Source organism: Manihot esculenta, chromosome 14 (genome assembly GCF_001659605.2).
Source record: "Manihot esculenta cultivar AM560-2 chromosome 14, M.esculenta_v8, whole genome shotgun sequence".
NCBI classification, from domain to species: domain Eukaryota; kingdom Viridiplantae; phylum Streptophyta; class Magnoliopsida; order Malpighiales; family Euphorbiaceae; genus Manihot; species Manihot esculenta.
In genome coordinates, this window is record NC_035174.2 from 4561104 (window position 1) to 4578963 (window position 17860).

The 17860-nt window shown below is 37.8% G+C and overlaps 4 protein-coding genes across 6 annotated transcripts; 3 read left to right on the top strand and 1 right to left on the bottom strand.

The window, feature by feature from the left end:
• Positions 1-1033: 1033 nt before the first annotated feature.
• On the top strand, positions 1034-4746 carry LOC110599826 (4-coumarate--CoA ligase-like 9). 2 transcript variants are annotated; one of them, XM_043950066.1, is made up of 6 exons: positions 1034-2250; positions 2611-2800; positions 3196-3341; positions 3452-3519; positions 4120-4222; positions 4310-4746. In XM_043950066.1, the coding sequence occupies exons 1-6, from the start codon at positions 1189-1191 to the stop codon at positions 4433-4435; spliced, it is 1695 nt and encodes a 564-aa protein (XP_043806001.1). In that variant the 5' UTR covers positions 1034-1188; the 3' UTR covers positions 4436-4746. The 2 variants fall into 2 exon arrangements, with proteins under 2 accessions (XP_043806001.1, XP_043806002.1); XM_043950067.1 differs by lacking the exon at positions 4310-4746 and having other exon boundaries at positions 3452-3523.
• A 1239-nt stretch (positions 4747-5985) lies between these two features.
• On the top strand, positions 5986-9402 carry LOC110600119. Its single transcript, XM_021736867.2, has 4 exons — positions 5986-6551; positions 7364-7795; positions 7915-8203; positions 9080-9402. The coding sequence occupies exons 1-4, from the start codon at positions 6126-6128 to the stop codon at positions 9220-9222; spliced, it is 1290 nt and encodes a 429-aa protein (XP_021592559.1). The 5' UTR covers positions 5986-6125; the 3' UTR covers positions 9223-9402.
• Positions 9235-10271, bottom strand: LOC110600120. 2 transcript variants are annotated; one of them, XM_021736869.2, is made up of 2 exons: positions 10037-10271; positions 9235-9504 (listed from the first exon to the last, which is right to left on the bottom strand). In XM_021736869.2, exons 1-2 carry the CDS (start codon positions 10269-10271, stop codon positions 9443-9445), a joined length of 297 nt encoding a protein of 98 aa, XP_021592561.1. In that variant the 3' UTR covers positions 9235-9442. The 2 variants fall into 2 exon arrangements, with proteins under 2 accessions (XP_021592561.1, XP_021592560.2); XM_021736868.2 differs by having other exon boundaries at positions 9235-9521.
• Positions 10272-10571: 300 nt separating this feature from the next.
• On the top strand, positions 10572-13563 carry LOC110599828 (malate synthase, glyoxysomal). Its single transcript, XM_021736407.2, has 4 exons — positions 10572-11550; positions 11833-12158; positions 12321-12651; positions 12732-13563. The coding sequence occupies exons 1-4, from the start codon at positions 11164-11166 to the stop codon at positions 13386-13388; spliced, it is 1701 nt and encodes a 566-aa protein (XP_021592099.2). The 5' UTR covers positions 10572-11163; the 3' UTR covers positions 13389-13563.
• Positions 13564-17860: the final 4297 nt, after the last annotated feature.

Consider the following 17860-nt stretch of genomic DNA (forward strand, 5'->3'; position numbering starts at 1 on the left):
TAAATATAATTATTAAAATAATTGTTCAATAGTTATCTTTTGAGATGATCTTTTTTTAATTTCTCATTAATTAATTTATATATTAGTTTTAATTAATTTTCATATTATATAAAATTTTATCACCATTTCGCCTCACGTTTGCATCTGTCAGTAGCAGGTAAGGTTTCAACGCTTTCCCTTACCGCTCTCAAATTTAATAATACTTACACCGTGGTAGACAGTTTAGTTTAATTTTTTCATCCAACTAATAGATGATAATTTTTTAAAAAGAATATTTTATTTATTTAATAAAATTTTTTAAAAAATAATTAATAACTAATAAGTATTTATAAGTTATATTTTTAACTAATCTTAATTTTAAATTTTTTTCATAAGATCTTATTATTTATTTACATAACAATATCATTTTAATATATATATATATATATTAATTATAAAACTTTCATAAATAAATTTCAGATATTAATAAATTATTTATAAATATAAATATTATATTAATTATATTTTATAACATTTATTTTTGTATAATAAAAAAATTTATATACATAAAGAAATTATTTTCTAGAATTATATTTTTAACTTTATATATTATAATTTATTAATGAATATGTATTATAATAAATAAAATATTTCAGCTACAATTAGATGTTGTTTTCAGTTGTCTTTAATTATTGGTTATACGCGGTATTTAATGAGTTATTTGAATGAGTGGAAAATAAAAAAAAATATTTTCTACTTTTATTTTATTTGAAAAGAAAAAAAGAGCGAGAAAAATAACCAAGAAAAATATCATATCCATGAATAACAGTTATCTTCAATGTTGAAGAGAAAGTGAATGGTAATTTATTAAATTATATTTTATTTTTATAATAATTTATTTTATTAATAAATTAAAAAGACAAAATATTTTACTACTAATAAAACTATTTTTTATTTTATTTTCCATTCAATTATCCACACAAAAAAATTTATTCACTTTTATTTTTTTCCTTATTTTCCACCCTTTATTTTCTCTTCCCTCCAAAAAGTTTTCCAAACACAGTGCGTATGAAACCAAACGCATGCGCCTCTCAATAATATTTGCCCAAAACGGCAAGTTTCCTTTATATTATTGCCTTCTCCTCCATCTCTTTATTCTCCGCCTCAGTGTGACCGCACAGTTAATTTTTCGTCCTTTTGCGGATATCAATGGCTGCAAAAGCACCAGAACCTACTACCGGCGGTACTACGACCACCCATCCCTTTGATCCCAGCACTGGTTTTTGTAAGGAAACCAGAACCTTTCACAGCCTGAGACCGTCCACTCCTCTACCACCACCAAATGAACCTCTTTCCATTACCCAATGCGCTTTCTCTCTTCTTCAATCTTCCACCACAAACCCAACCACCGATACTTTCATCGTCAACTCTAACACGGGCCATTCTCTTACCTACGCTCAATTCCTCAGCCAGACCCATTCTCTTTCCCTCGCTCTCAGAGCTCGATTCTCTCTCTCTACGAACGATGTCGCTTTTATCCTCTCCCCGCCTTCTCTCCAAATCCCGGTTCTCTACTTCTCTCTCCTTTCTCTCGGTGTCACTATCTCTCCCGCCAACCCACTCGGTTCCAACTCGGAGGTGACTCACCAAATCCAGCTCTGTAAACCAAAAATCGCATTCGCCACATCCCAAACAGCACGTAAACTTCCTTCTCTCCCTTACGGCACCATACTCATCGACTCGCCTGAGTTCCTCTCGCTGTTGACCCAATCAAATGCCACCACCCACGATCGACTAAACCGAGTTGAGGTGAAACAGTCTGACACCGCGGCAATTCTGTACTCCTCGGGAACAACCGGGAGAGTAAAAGGAGTAGCTTTGACGCACCAGAACCTGATTGCCTTAATTTCCGGGTTTTATTATAACAGGAATCTGAACGCGAATGAACCGGAAATTCACAAAATCTCACTCTTTACGCTGCCACTGTTTCACGTTTTTGGATTCTTTATGTTGATAAGAGCTGCCGCGATGGGGGAGACGGTGGTCTTGATGGAAAGGTTTGATTTTGAAGGAATGTTGAGGGCCGTGGAGAAATACAAGGTCAATTACATGCCGGTTTCGCCGCCGTTAATTGTGGCTTTTGTGAAGTCGGAATTGATCAACAGGTACGATTTGAGCTCGCTGTTAATGCTGGCGTGCGGCGGCGCACCCTTGGGCAAGGATGTTGCGGATAAGTTCAAGGAAAAATTCCCACATGTTGATATTATCCAGGTAGGCCTATTGGGACGCTTTTATTTTTGAGATTCTCGTATTACTAGGCCTAGGTACGCGACCTTATTAATTTTGGAGATTCTCATGTTGAAATTAAAATGTTACTGGAGTGATCATAAGCCTAATTTTTGCAAGTTTGGTTGTTTCCCCTCATGTTGAAATTAAAATGTTATTGGAATGATCATAAGCCAATGTTTTGCAAGTTTGGTTGCTTCCCTTTTAAGACATGACAATGACAATGTCAATGGCGATGTCAGCATACCTGTACTGCAAACACTTGGAATGTTTTAGCATTTTGACAACGTTGTTAATAACAATGGTGAGTTTAATATTATGAGTCTCTATTGTACTTTGCCTTAGGGATATGGATTGACCGAAACTGGAGGTGGGGCAACAAGGATGATAGGACCTGAAGAGGCCAAGAAGCATGGTTCTGTCGGTCTCCTAGTAGAAAATATGGAAGCAAAGATTGTTGATCCTGAAACTGGAGTGGCCTTGCCTCCTGGCCAGAGAGGGGAGCTGTGGTTGCGGGGGCCAACTATCATGAGAGGTAATGACTGATGTGTGTTCAATTGGAGGGATGCTCAACATGAGTGAAAGCTTTAAACTAATCTTAACAATGGCATTGCGTTTAGCTTTGTCAATAACTACAAAGAGAGATATGAGGGGAGACTCTGCTTTGCTACTCCCGCTGGTAATATCATAGCTGAGGGGGTAATATTTCTCGAACCATCACTTAGAGTTGGTGCCCCCTTGTTTTGTGATTTGAATTTGGTTCTTGATTTCTTGCTTTTTTACCTTTACTTTTTCCTACTACATGACGCCTTAAATCTTCTTTCTGGGAACTTATATTCTTGGATTTGCTAACATTCAACTCAAATATGTTGGTGTATAGATGAATGCCATTTTCTTTTTCTCTAATGAGCTCGAGTGGTGTTAGTGCAGGTTATGTAGGAGATGAGAAGGCAACTTCTGAAACTTTGGATTCAGAGGGTTGGTTAAAGACCGGGGATCTTTGTTATTTTGACTCTCAAGGTTTCCTCTATATTGTTGATAGGTTAAAGGAACTGATAAAATACAAGGCATATCAGGTGAGTTAACCACCCAAATGTTTCAAGCCTGTCTTTGACTAGCAATAAACATTAAAATAGTAAATTGCTTCAGTATTTTGCAATGTCATCTTATTTCTGCCAACTTGCAGGTGCCCCCAGCTGAATTAGAACAGTTACTACAATCCAATCCTGAAATCGCTGATGCTGCTGTGATCCCGTGAGTATCTAGCCATTTTATCTGCTTTACATGCTGAAAATATCAATTTTGCATTTTATTTCTATCTCACAGTGAAGTACCGCTCATAAGGAATAGATTCTTCTATATTTTTCTGAAATAGTTGCGGTACATACTGCCCACTAGGCATATGTAGAGTTTCTTCACAGTTTTGCTATCTTCATTGCATCCCTTTGCTGGATCAGTAAATTGACAATATGTTCCTATCCAATTCGATAACTTGAAATGTCATGAAAGCAAAAGAGATCCTTCTGTTGAGAATCTGAACAAAGATGGTTTACATGTTGAAACCGTTAAATGTTTTCCTAGTGGGATCAAATAAAAATGTCTAAATATGTGAACTGTGAATTTTAAGAGAAGCTTGTTATGATAGTTTTAACTGATAATTCTCGTGGGAGTAATCTATATTTTCATGTTGAGATAAATGGTTAGATAATAGCAAGATTGTTTACCATATTTGAAGCCAATAAGATGAAAGGCCAAAATCATGGAAACTAGTTACGTAAGAGTGTGCATAATCTGTTTCGAGTTGAAGAGCTAACAGGTTCCCTCATTTCATTGACTTGTGTCATCTGGAAGCAGATACCCGGATGAAGATGCAGGACAAATTCCCATGGCCTATGTAGTGAGAAAACCGGGAAGCACCATCACTGAGGATCAAGTTATAGATTTTATTGCAAAGCAGGCATGTTTCTAATTACTTATTGAGTCATATGCTTTGTACTGTTGAGGAGGACTCTGTAAATATTATCTAGTCATTTTCTGTTTGCAGGTTGCGCCGTACAAGAAGATAAGGCGAGTAGCTTTCATCAATTCTATTCCAAAATCTCCTGCAGGGAAGATTCTGAGAAGGGAGTTGGTCAGTCATGCACTCTCCGGTGCTTCATCCAAGTTATGATCCATTTGGTTCAATCAATATCTGAATATGGAGCCTCACAGAGATATTCATATAAAAGAATTCACCATTTGCACATAACTTGGAAATAATTAATTTTCATAAGCAAGAAATTGATTGCAGTGCGACCTGGGAGCTGCTACCACAAGTACTACCTGTAATGATATTGTAGTATAGTTCTCCATGAGATTTTGTCAATACAAACATGCATCATCAGTTCTTGATTTATATCTAGATTTGGCGATGCATGATATTATATTACAAGTATGTGTTTATTGTGTATTCTCATGATGTAGGGTCACCCTCTGTCTGTCCAAGCATGTTCTGCACGTTGTTGGATGGGTCTATGAGTCGTTTAACTAACCCTTGATTCATTAAATTAAAACATCATATTTTAAGGGTAATATCACTAAATAATAATAATAATAATAATAATAATAATAATAATAATAATAATAAATGCCAAGTTGAGCTTTGAACAGGATCATGTGATTACTAGATACTAAGAATCTCAAGACGTGATTACTAATATAATCTCGTCCTCTTTCTGTGACATAATCATTGACAGGAGGGGTGAGTAGTATTCGGTTCAAATCGAAAAAATTGATCGAATCGAATTAATTTGAAAATTTGGTTCGGTTTTTATATATTTCAGTTCGGTTTGATTTTTAATTTTAAAAATTTTGGTTATTTCGGTTCGGTTCGGTTTTGATCAGAAAAAAATTAAAAAAACCGAACCGATTAGTAATAATAATATATTTTTTCAATAATATATAGAAATTAAATCATATTAAAATTAAAATATTTTAATTAAATTTTAAAATGTTAAAAATAAAGTGTAAAAAATAAAAAATTATTAAAAATTGAAACCGATCAAATCGAATCGAATCAGACCAGTTCGATTCGATTCGATTTTTGACCAAAATCGGTTCGGTTCGATTTTTATAAACACTCAAATTTCAATTTTCAGTTTATTCAGTTCGATTTAATTTTAAACCGAACTGACCAAATGCTCACCCCTAATTGTACGTTGGCGGAACATCCTTGAAAATTAAAAACATAAACTTTTGAGTAGTATAAAATATTAGTAATACACCTTTAAAATTTAAAACTTAATAAGAGCTCATCATACTAAAATTTCAATATTCCAATTAGAATATAATATCTTTCTAATAAAAGTTTAATGACATAAAAAGGAACTTATATTAAAATTATAAATTTTTTAACAGGAAGGCAGATGCAGAATTAATTATAGAGGAGACAAAATTTATCATAGTAATTAATATTCATTATTATGTTTTCCTAAACTATATAATTTATTAATTTTAAATAATTAATAAAACCTTAACAAATAGTTTTTCTAGTAACATCTAACAGAGTTAATATCAAATTTTGTATACGAGTGAACTTCTTACAGTTGTCTGAGTCGTAATCTGTGTGGTCCCCACTTCCTTAGTTGGGGAGATGAATGGAAAAAAAAAAAGTTGGGGAGATGAAAGCGGGTCCCATTTATTTGTTTATTTAATTTCTTGGACGGATGTGGGTGAGCGTGATGGAGCTCTCTCTCCCACTTAACTATTACTCTCTCTTCTCTCTAAATCTCTTTCTTTCTCCTCTTTCTGGGGAACTCAGTTCCACTTTGCGTTGCTGTTTCCTCACAAAAGCTCTCGAGATCTCTCTCTCTCTCTTCAAAATGGCAGCTGAATCGATTCCAAGGGGAGATGAGAAATTACAAACGGAAGTGCCCCTCTTAGACTCAGGGGAGCGAGATGGAGCTCAGCTCTCCAAATCTATCCGCTGTTTAGAGTCCTTTCTAAGGTTCTTTGGCTATTGTCAATACTCCTTTTTAAGCTTCTTAATCTCCTGGCTTTCTTTTCTGATTCTGGGTGTTGTTCTTCCGGTCTTTATGATCAAATGTTCTGCTTCTGCTTACGTTGAGAAATACCAGATCAACAGTTTCGAGTTTCAGATTTTAGTGTTTCAATCCCTGGCTTCTGTAATTTCTCTTGTTTGCATATCTCACAATCTGAGAAAGTATGGGGTCAGGAATTTTCTGTTTGTGGATAGGTCTCATGGCCAAAGTTCCGAGTTCCGTGACGAATATGTAAAGAAGATTCATGTAAGTAATAGCAGTTATATATGTATATCGATACCATCTTCCGCTGTTTGTCCTTGAATGGGCTTTAAATCCATATGAAATTATTTTCTTTTATTTTACATATATGATTTTCTAATTTAGGCTCGTTTGATTATTTGCGAGAAAAAATATTCTGAAATAAAAATATTTAAAATAATTTACTTTTCATTTTGTAATTATAATTTTAAAAATAAAAGATGTTAATAAAATTATATAATACTATTAATAGTTAGTAATATTTAAAAAATAAATTTCTAAATAATTTTTTTTTGCTAAAGTTGAGTTCATTTTATATTTGATTAGAAAAATGCTTTTAAATATTTTTTACAAATTTTCCTTTCCTGTATATTTCAAAATATTTGTAAATTATTTCCTTGAATATATATATATATATATATTTTTTGTGTTAGCTTGGTGTAACCTTTCCCAAAGGTAAAAAAATAAGGGATTCTCACTTTTGATCAAAATTATCTAATAAGAAATATTCCCAAAAGGGGAAAAAAAGAGGATCCTTTTCTTATTTGCTTTTGATCAAAATGATCTAACAAGAAATATTCTCTTTGTAATTGAAAACATGGGATGTTGCTGTTTTGAATTTTTTGTCATTCACTTTGGCTGCTACATAGGTAAGAGCTTATTCAAATCAAACCATTTATATCTCAAAATGCCTCTCCTTTTTTGAAGATACTAATGAGTTTGATCTTAAAACTTATTCCAACTGTTGTTTCCCATCATTTTCATATTGTATATATCTCTCTGAGAATACATTTGATTTGGTAACTCTATATGTTCAGGACTTCTTCTTCTTGTTGGCCGTGTGGGTGTTACCATGTCTGCTTCTAAAGATTGTGCTTGAGGTCGTTCGAGTTATCCATGTGCATCGTGATCCTTGGTGGCAGTCTGTTCTAATATCGATTGCTTTGATCATCTCTTGGACTTATTCCACTATTATCTTTTTATCTGGCTGTGCTTTATTCAATCTTTTGTGCAATGTGCAAGTTATACACTTTGAAAATTATGGGAAGCTTTTGGAAAAGGATTTGGATGTTTTAGTTTATATCCAGGAACATATTCGCCTAACTCATTATCTGTCTAAAATAAGCCACAGGTTCCGAATATTTTTCATTTTTGAGATCTTGGTGGTAACTGCCTGTCAGATTGTGGCTTTATTTCAAACCACAGGAAACAAAGATATTATCACTCTCGCCAATGGAGGTGACTTTGCAGTAAGTATAGTTAAGCCTGAGCATTGTCATTGATAACATTGAGTACTGATACTTCTGGGTAGAAGCTTCTGAACTTATTGGAGTTTCGTTCTCATATTGCAATGTGGTGGCTATGACAGATTTCTTGCATAGCTGAGCTTGTTGGGATAGTTATTTGCCTGCATGCAGCTGCGAAAACCACACATAGAGCTCAAGGTGTTGCATCTGTTGCTGCCAAATGGCATTCTTTAGTTACTTGCAACTCTAATGATGCGGTTATAAATGGTAACAATGGAAATTTGGAGACTCCCAATTTGGCCAGCTTATTTCGTGTAGATTACTCGGAAAGTGATCTTGAGTCGGTTGATTACGTGCCAATGCCAACCGATATGCAATTGACTTCATCATATAACAAGAGACAAGCTTTTGGTATGCATACATGTTTCTTCTCTTCATTTTTATTTTCCTCTGCAAATTCAGCTTAAGATTGTTTTCACATATTGCTGAGATTAAATGCTTGTCCAATTCCCTGAAAGTTCTTGTTAGGGTGTTCTTCTTGAGTAAATCAAATTCAGGGCAGGCGTGATATATCATATTCGACACATGCTGAATGACTTACATTAACAAGTAGGGAATTTTGTAGTGCGAGAAAGGCTGAAGCATGAATTAGTTAAAACATGGGTAAAGTCTGCCACACTTAGCATTAATAATTCCCAAATCCTTTCTATTACCCTGCCTCAATGCAAGTCCCTTTTCTTTCGCTTAGGCCTAACTGGCCTTGTACCTTAACCCAGCAATGGTGCTTGGCCTTGCGCAACACTATCAATTACATCAATGTCTACTACAGTTTCTCAAACACATGGTCCCGTTTTACATCAGATTATAAGAGAAAATAAACTTAACTTCCCTATGATTCACTCCCTTTGGCATGTCTGCCGCTAAATGTTATACAAAATGATGATTGTACTGAGAGCATTATATCTCTGAGATTGACCATATATATATATTGTTGGCCGATGTTTGTCTGGCCAACAGGTCCTCAGGAAAAAGCAAAAAATTTCCAGGCAACTTAATGATGCTCTGGAAGGACGATACCTAATTGCTGATTTTCATTTCCTACCGTTAACATCCATAAATTGGAAAAACAGGAAGAGTAATAACCGTACACTTGAGAATAGCAATTTTGTTCCTTTTTTCTTTTCTCAGAGCATTCAAGATTTTTATCTAGAGCTGCTTTGCTTTGTTTTGCATTATATTCTGGATAAAGATGTTTGAAGCTTATGGAAGGTTCATTTGGTTATGCAGTAACATACTTGCAGTCAAATCCTGGTGGTTTTTCTGTTTTTGGATGGAGGATTGAACGGACACTCATCAACACTATCTTCTTTCTCGAGATTTCACTTGTTCTTTTTGTGCTCGGGAAGACCGTAACTTTCACTTCCAAGTAGCAAAACTCGGCAATATCAACTCTCTTTTGTTCACCCTTTTTTTGTTGTGGACCATTAAGTTTATTCTAACATTTTGATATGGTTTTCACATCACATGTATTCAACCATGACATCTACGGCTATGTTTGTTTGTGAGCGTAATGAATTTGAGCATAATGCGGTGATGTTTGTTTTTCTTCATTCTTTTCCTTGAAAGACAGCAGCCTTGTTTGATACATCACTAGATTGCTCCTCCTTTTTCATTGCAATACAGCAGACTTGAGAGTTGATGCACAGGATGTTCTGCACCAAAAGCAACACTGAAAAAAGAAACAGAGGAAGTAATCCAATTGATAGATATCATCTATACTAGTACATTGGCAAAACACAATGAAAAGGATCCAATCAATCAAAGTAGAAATTCCAAACTTCTGTTATCCTTCGCACTAGAAACGTGCTGTCCCAGTGCAATCACACTACTTGAATATGATCAACTTCAAATCTGCGAAGTATGCGGAGAGATGCGGGAGACAAAATTCACGAATAGTTAAATTCAGAAAGGGGGTTAGCGGATGTTGCAAGCACAATCATTGATGTTAACAGGGATAGACAGAGATCTACGCATAAGAAGCACATGCTATATTCTAGAATATAGCAGTAGAGAACACGCTGTCCCAGCACAAGATCATTTACAAAACCTGTGGGACTGTACGGATCAATGTCTTCCTTTGGAAAGAGATTCAAGGCATTCAGCGGAACAAATTAATGAAAAATTGTGATGTGAATTGAGACTCACGGCTGCTGTGCACAAAGCAAACATGAGTGTTACAGTTACCTTGCCAACATGACATGGATATATCTCGGGTTCCATCTAACTGTTGCTCATCCCCTTGTCCTTGTTCTCGACTATTCTCATGCATCTTTCCATAAAATTGAGCAGACATAATTGCTGAAGCCTTGGAATCGGATCCAGAATACCTACCAATTGTTCTATCACACGAACCTTCTCTAGCACTCATCCAATTCCGAGACCCGATTTGCTGCGAAAGCAAGCTTCGCAACACCCGCATCTAAGAAATTGGTTAGTCCCTGCTGCAAGATCTTGGTGGCAATGGAGAGGTGGATAAATGGGACAACTTTATTCTTCATTGATAATCCCATATAATCTTCTCTGGAGGAATGGTCAAGGCCAATTCTCCTTTACAAACTTCATCTCTGCCAAATAAGCACGCTTTGAACATACAAATCCGGCACGTTTGAGAACTGCGGTAACGATCCTTATATAGCACACATGCTCATAAACGCGATTCAACCCCACACCACGAGCCCTGTTCCCATAGCGATCAAAATATTTATTTGAGTAACCATTATAACCCCTTCTCCTCGAAACATCAATACGCCCTGCCGCCGTATTAATGAGAATCAAAATTTTGAGGTGGCCGAGGTTGCCGGGCCTTATTTTGCTCCCAACTTTTTTTTTCAGTTTCTATTATTTAGAACTCCCAGCCCAGGCCCAGTATCAGTCCATGGAGAGTGGAGACCATCCTTTTTGCTTTCTATAAGCAACAAAGAAAGGATTTGGGCTTCATTCCCAGAATGCTCACAAGTCATAAGCCCTGCAAAAATGCTTGGATTAAAGAAGCTTGCAGCTATGCCTCTATGCGCATGCAATGCGTCGATGACGACTCCATAATCCTCCTAACAAACTGCACCTCCCGAGGCAGGCACAATATTCAAAACCTATCCTTCTATCTCTTGCTTTTATCAACAACTTGCGTCACCTTTGATTATTTGTTGCGCCCGCGGCACATACAGCCATGCACTGCAATTCCTATTGCGATAACTCTCGATGCTTCAATCCACTTGGCCAACCTCCTTCCTTTATATATTTCCGCCTTCCCTCACGCCTCCTTCAGCTTAAAATACAAATACAGAGTCTAATTACCGAAAAGGAAAGCAAAGATGATGAGTGTTGGTAGCTACTATGCACCACCCACCGCGAAGTCTGGTGGTGCCTATGACGCTCCTGAAGGGGTGGACATTCGCGGTCGCTATGATGAAGAGTTCGCCAAGATACTTACCAGGGATGCATTGCAATTCGTTGCGGATTTGCAACGACAGTTTAGAAACCGCATCAAGTATGCAATGGAGTGTCGAAGGGAAGCCAAGAGGAGATACAATGAGGGGGCGTTGCCTGGATTTGATCCGGCAACAAAGTATATAAGGGAGGGGAACTGGACTTGTGCGGCTGTCCCTCCGGCTGTGGCTGATCGGAAGGTGGAGATTACTGGCCCAGTGGAGAGGAAAATGATCATCAATGCTCTCAACTCGGGAGCTAAAGTTTTCATGGTCAGTGTACTGACTTTGCGTTCTCTTTTTTCTTTTTTAATAATTCAATCTCTTAATTTGTTTTATTCCTTCATCTCATAAAAAGCTTTCGAAACATCATTAAAAGTAAATTATTATTTTTGTTTCAAACAAAAAATTAATCATTAATTAATAAGTAAAATAAAAAAAATGATAATAGAAAAAGGGGGAAAATAAAAAAGAACCGTTTCTGCTCTGTTCTTGGAATGCATGGTCATCTACAGTTAAGGATACAGAAATATATCGAGTTCCTTTCTTGCATAGGCCGACTTTGAAGATGCTCTCTCACCAAGCTGGGAGAATTTGATGAGAGGACAAGTTAACTTAAGGGATGCTGTCAATGGGACCATAAGCTTCCATGACAAGGACAGGAACAGAGTCTACAAGCTCAATGATCAGACAGCTAAGCTCTTTGTCCGCCCACGAGGCTGGCATCTACCCGAGGCTCACATTCTCATTGATGGTGAACCTGCAACTGGTTGCCTTGTGGATTTTGGCCTCTATTTTTATCACAACCACGCTCCATTCCGCAGGACCCAGGGTGCAGGCTACGGCCCTTTCTTCTATCTCCCTAAGATGGAACATTCAAGGTCAGCTTTTTTCCTGAAACTAATATTTCAATGAGTAACGTCAAGCAATTTTTAATTGAAATCAACACACTCTCTTTCATTGAGAAAATTGCTTAATTGAAAGCATTAATTGATTATAAATAACATTTTCAGCTTCCAATTACTGATACATGTTGTTGACAGGGAAGCAAAGATATGGAACTGTGTTTTCGAGAGGGCAGAGAAGATGGCAGGAATAGAAAGAGGAAGCATTAGGGCAACTGTTCTAATTGAAACACTTCCTGCTGTTTTCCAAATGAATGAAATCCTATATGAACTAAAGGATCACTCTGTTGGCCTGAACTGTGGAAGATGGGATTACATTTTCAGCTATGTCAAGACATTCCAGGCTCATCCAGATCGCTTGTTACCAGACAGGGTTCAAGTTGGCATGACTCAACACTTCATGAAGAGTTACTCTGATCTCCTTATCTGGACTTGCCACAGGCGTGGTGTGCATGCCATGGGAGGCATGGTGCGTTCTATTTTCTTGTAAAATCATACAATATGGATTTGCATGTTAAACGAAAACTGACGTTCTTAATTATTTAACAGGCAGCTCAAATTCCGATTAGGGATGACCGAGAGGCAAATGAGACGGCTCTAGAACTGGTGAGGAAGGACAAGCTAAGAGAGGTCAGAGCAGGACATGATGGAACATGGGCAGCACACCCAGGACTTATCCCAGCCTGCATGGAAGTATTCACAAACAATATGGGAAATATCCCCCACCAGATTCAGGTCACGAAACGAGAAGATGCTGCAAATATAACAGAGGAAGACCTGTTACAGAGGCCTCGAGGAGTGCGTACAATGGAGGGTCTCCGCCTGAACACCAGGGTTGGGATCCAGTACTTGGCTGCATGGCTCACTGGAACAGGCTCAGTGCCTCTTTACAACCTGATGGAAGATGCTGCCACTGCTGAGATTAGCAGAGTCCAGAATTGGCAATGGTTGAAGTATGGAGTGGAATTGGATGGAGATGGGCTTGGAGTGAAAGTGGGTTATGATTTGTTTTGGCGAGTGGTGGAAGAAGAGATGGCTAGGATTGAAAGAGAGGTGGGCAAGGAAAAGTTCAAGAAGGGAATGTACAAGGAGGCTTGCAAGATATTTACCAGGCAATGCACGGCTCCAACGCTGGACGATTTTCTGACCTTAGACGCCTATAATAATATTGTAACCCATTACCCAAAGGGATCTTCCAGGCTCTGAACAAGTTTCATTGCAATTTCTCATTCTAGTATTCGCTTTTGCCTGTCTGTACTAATCTGCTACAAATAAATGATAATCCATTGTGATTTTACTGTTGTTTCCACTATGCATATAATCTGAAAACATTAGAGTGGAGACAATATTATGCAATGGGAGGCCTGGTAATTTAAGCCAATCGGATTATTGATTCTATACTCTAGCTGAAATTTGGAGCGGATATTGAAATTTCTTGAAATGGTAACGTATAGTTAATGCAGGTGCGCAGTTCCATTTTGCTTCCGAACAAACGGTGAGTTTTACTGTTTTAGTGGCTCTTCTGGCTTATGTCTTGATTGAGCCCTGCCCAAACTGGCAAATTTGAGGTTCTAAAGGCCCAGTGATCCAATGCTGCTGGCGTGGTTAAATTACTAGATTGCGATTTTGGAGTTTCTTAAAATTTCAGGCATCGCCTCTACATAATTTTTATGTTCATTTCAAACTTCTTTCTTTTCCTTATTGGATGCGGGAAGGAAAAATGCAATAGATTACCCACCTAATAAGTAAAAGAAACTAATTAACAAAAAAAAATTAAATGCAAGTTTGTCTCGGATTTATTTATTTACCCTCCCAACTTTATATTATTTCCCATATTTATAAACCGAGAAATAATCTAACTTCTACAAATTATATATGTCAAATTAAAAGTATCAACGATAACACTGATGATTACTGGCCTTCATTTACTTTAGGGGAGGCCAAGCTCAAAAAAGCGAAATAGGCCCACGGTTCTAGAAGCCCATTTTCAACAGGCCAACCCAGCATTTTAAACCTCGACTCCAGCACACAGATTGGATAACCCGCAAGTCCAAGTCCAGTAACCGGAAATCCAGTCCGATGATGCGATGTGGTAAAAGATAACAAACCCAACCCAGTCATTTTGCAGGTAACCAGGAAAAATTAAATGACCGCTTGGCATGGAGAGGGGTCTGATAGCCTAGCATGGAGAGGGGTCTGATACTCCCGTACGTACGAATATGCGTGACAGAAAAAGGCGATGCTGTAACAAAGAGACCGTTAGACATCACTAACAGACAAAAGGAAAAGAATAAAAGGAAGGAAATACCTCCCTCTCCATAGCTTACAATTGCACCGTAAACCATATTCTCTTAATTTCAGAACATCATATACTATTAATATTAATATTCTAGTTATTTTTTAATAAAATTTAAATTCTAATAAATGCATGAAAAGGAGAAAAAAGAAATAATTTGTAAATAATTTTATTGTTGCACTTATTTTGTTTTCCAAGTCAACATACTTAAAACTCCTAATTTGTCTATTAAAGGTGGGGTTGAATCATGCACATATTTGATTTTCAAGAGTTAACTTATCCTCAGTTCATAAGTTCGGAAAGTAATTAAGTAAAATTGAGGTAGGCATTTTCAAAAAATTTAAGAGAAAAATATGCATTCGGCTTGAAAAAAAAAAGTCTGTGAATACTCAAAATAAAATGGTAATGAATTCAATTTCTGCAGATTTAAAAGGGAGCAGCAGTGATTTGTTTAAGAATAAAATGTTGGCATAAAATATAATAGGACAAGAGAGCCAACCTAATTGAAAACAACATTTAATACTTGTATAATGTTCATGGCAAGTGGGCAGGTCGTGCATTTTACAAATTGACCACACACCTACATGACTGATGTGAATTTGAATATTCCCTACTCTTTGCACTTGATCAACACTTCCATTAATTAACTTCAACAATATCTTGTACTTTTATATCCTTTTTACTCCTTAAGAGATATTTTTATTTATCATTCAGCCTTTAACTATTTCCATCAAATCCTTTTCTTTTTTTTTCAAGAGATAAAAAAAAATATTGATATTAAGCACTAAACTCTAAAAATACACTCAGTCAAATAAAGTTGCAGAGCCTAAAAACATACAAGCTAAAAATTAAGATCCAAGCAAACGGCACACAGCATACAAACATAAAGCTTCAAACCCAAAAAAATCTAGCTAGTATGACGATGAAAAGATCTAAAACAACCACTGGTTTAACTGGCTATCGGAAGAGGTAGCCAAAAGGTAGGAGAAAATTAAAGAAACTCAAGCAAATACAACCAAAAGAAATCGGAGGTATGGTACCACTTGATGATAATCGGACTTTGGACTCCTTGGCTTAGGCTAGGTCTGTACTAGAAAGGTCAAACCTCAACTCTATTAAGACTCAACAGTCAGACCTGTTGTATAAGTCCAGAATTTGCATTGATGAATTGGACTGGACTCGAGCGTGCGGGAGGCCTGACCCTGTTCATCCCTCTAGCCACGTGAGATAACACACCCTGCGAAATTCGGGATCGTGTTCACATGATGCTGGATGGAATTAAATGGTTGTCTGACGATGGGAAATGATAAAGTACATTTGTACGTACGGTCAACGTGACTGTGGCAAGAGAGTGCAAACGTGTCACTAGAGGACAAAAGGAAAAAAAGGAATAAAGGAAGGAAGGGTGAGACACACTCGGCCAAGTTTACCAAAATACACATTAAATTTACCACTTAATGGATCTTAGGACATCAAGTGGCGCCGTTTGTGGGAATGAAGAAGATCTTTTCATCACTGGAGTTCTCATTCTCATTTCACCCACTAAGATCCACATGGCCAGTCATGACGAAAATCATACCGGAAACACTACAAAGTATCTAAGTTCAACTCATGAAGGACCACAGTTCTCATTTTCTAGCTCGACCGCTTCAGTAAGCCAGCCTTCCATGTTATTTAACCCCTCACCAAGCTCAGTAGGAAATATATCTCAAACTACCTTATCTGGCCAATAGCGGCAGAATATGGCTCTCCAGCTATAGAACACCGCTCATTGGCCAGGCTAAATGCTGCAACAAAGAGGGCTCAGCACCCCACTGAGTGTACCACCCACCACTAAGGGGTTCAATGTCAATGAACTCCAGGCCACGTTAAACTATTAAGCCCCTCAATAGAATAGTAGGAGAACAGATGACGGGGATGGAAAGGCCAATAGGAGAAACGAGCCGATAGTCAGAACAAGAGGCAGGGTAGTGAGAGAGCTCATCGAGAATGATGGGACTGAGAGCTATTCCTTCGAACCAGTAGAAAGGTTAGAGAGTGAAGAGGTAGAAAGAAAGTACCGCCTGGAGAAGAGGCCGAAGAGGGAGAATGTAGACATGGATTAGAAGTTAGAAAGGCTGGAAGAATAACTACTATGGAGTTGGGAGCATGAGACAACATTAGTCCCCTATTACCAACCTCATGAGATGGGTTCAACAAGAGACTATCCCCAAGAAGTTGTTGATTCCAACAATGGCAGCTTACAACGGGACGGGAAACCCCAGGGAGCACGTCTTGAGCTACAAGACATTCATGGAACTGCAAACTTACTCACATGCCTTGATGTGCAAGGTTTTTCCTACCACCTTAACAAGACCAACTCAGGCATGGTTTAATAGCTTGGAGACAGGAAGTATAAAGAGCTTCATCGACCTGGCCAATATGTTCATCAGCAGATTCATCATCGGGGTCCCTACGGAGAGAAAGACAAGCTACTCAGAGACCTTTCGGCAGAGGAGGAACGAATCCTTAAGAGAGTACGTGGCCAGATTCAACTCTAAAGCTTTGCAGATACTCGAGCTTGACGAAGGAAGAGCTGTAGAAGCTATGCAGAAAGGGCACTACCTCCCTAGAATTGTTTGAGTCATTATGCAGGAAGCCCCCTACCATCCTGGCAGAGCTGATGAAAGGAGTAGAGAAGTATATAAAGTAGGACGACGCCTTAACTACAAGAAGATTTGCTAAGGATGATAGAGATCGATGAAGGGTCAGGGAGAACAAGGGACAAGACAAGCCAGAGAGGAGGTAAGATCGGGGACCAGAGGCATTGAACAAATATTGGTGGGAGAGAAAGGAGTAAAGACCTTATCAACCTCGGCTCTCATTGAGATCACTCCATTAAACGTGTCTAGAGCCGAAGTGCTTGTGGCAGTTCAGGATAAAGACTTCATACAATGACCCAAGCCTATGAAAGCAGAAGTAAACAGAAGAGACCTAGACAAATATTGTCAATAGTACAAGACTCATGGCCATGACACAAACGACTATTACTAGTTGATAAACGAGATAAAAAGACTCATCAAAAGAGTCCACCTCCGAAATTTCGTGAATAAGCCAGAGGCCAGAGGCCAGAGGCAGCAGGAGAATACGGCTGGGGAGAGGACCAGGAGACAAACTGAGGCAACAATGAATAATGGCTCCAGTGGGACCATCAAGATGATTGTAGGAGGAAATGGGGGTCGCATGAGTAAGAGGGGGAAGAAGAGAAGTAGAAACAAAGACGAAAGTGGTGTCAAAGTGATGCAAGTCACTGATCACTCTTTAGTAACCATCTCTTTTTCCCCGGAGGATGCGCAAGGAGTGTAGATGCCTTATGACGATGCCTTGGTCATCGAGGCTGTCA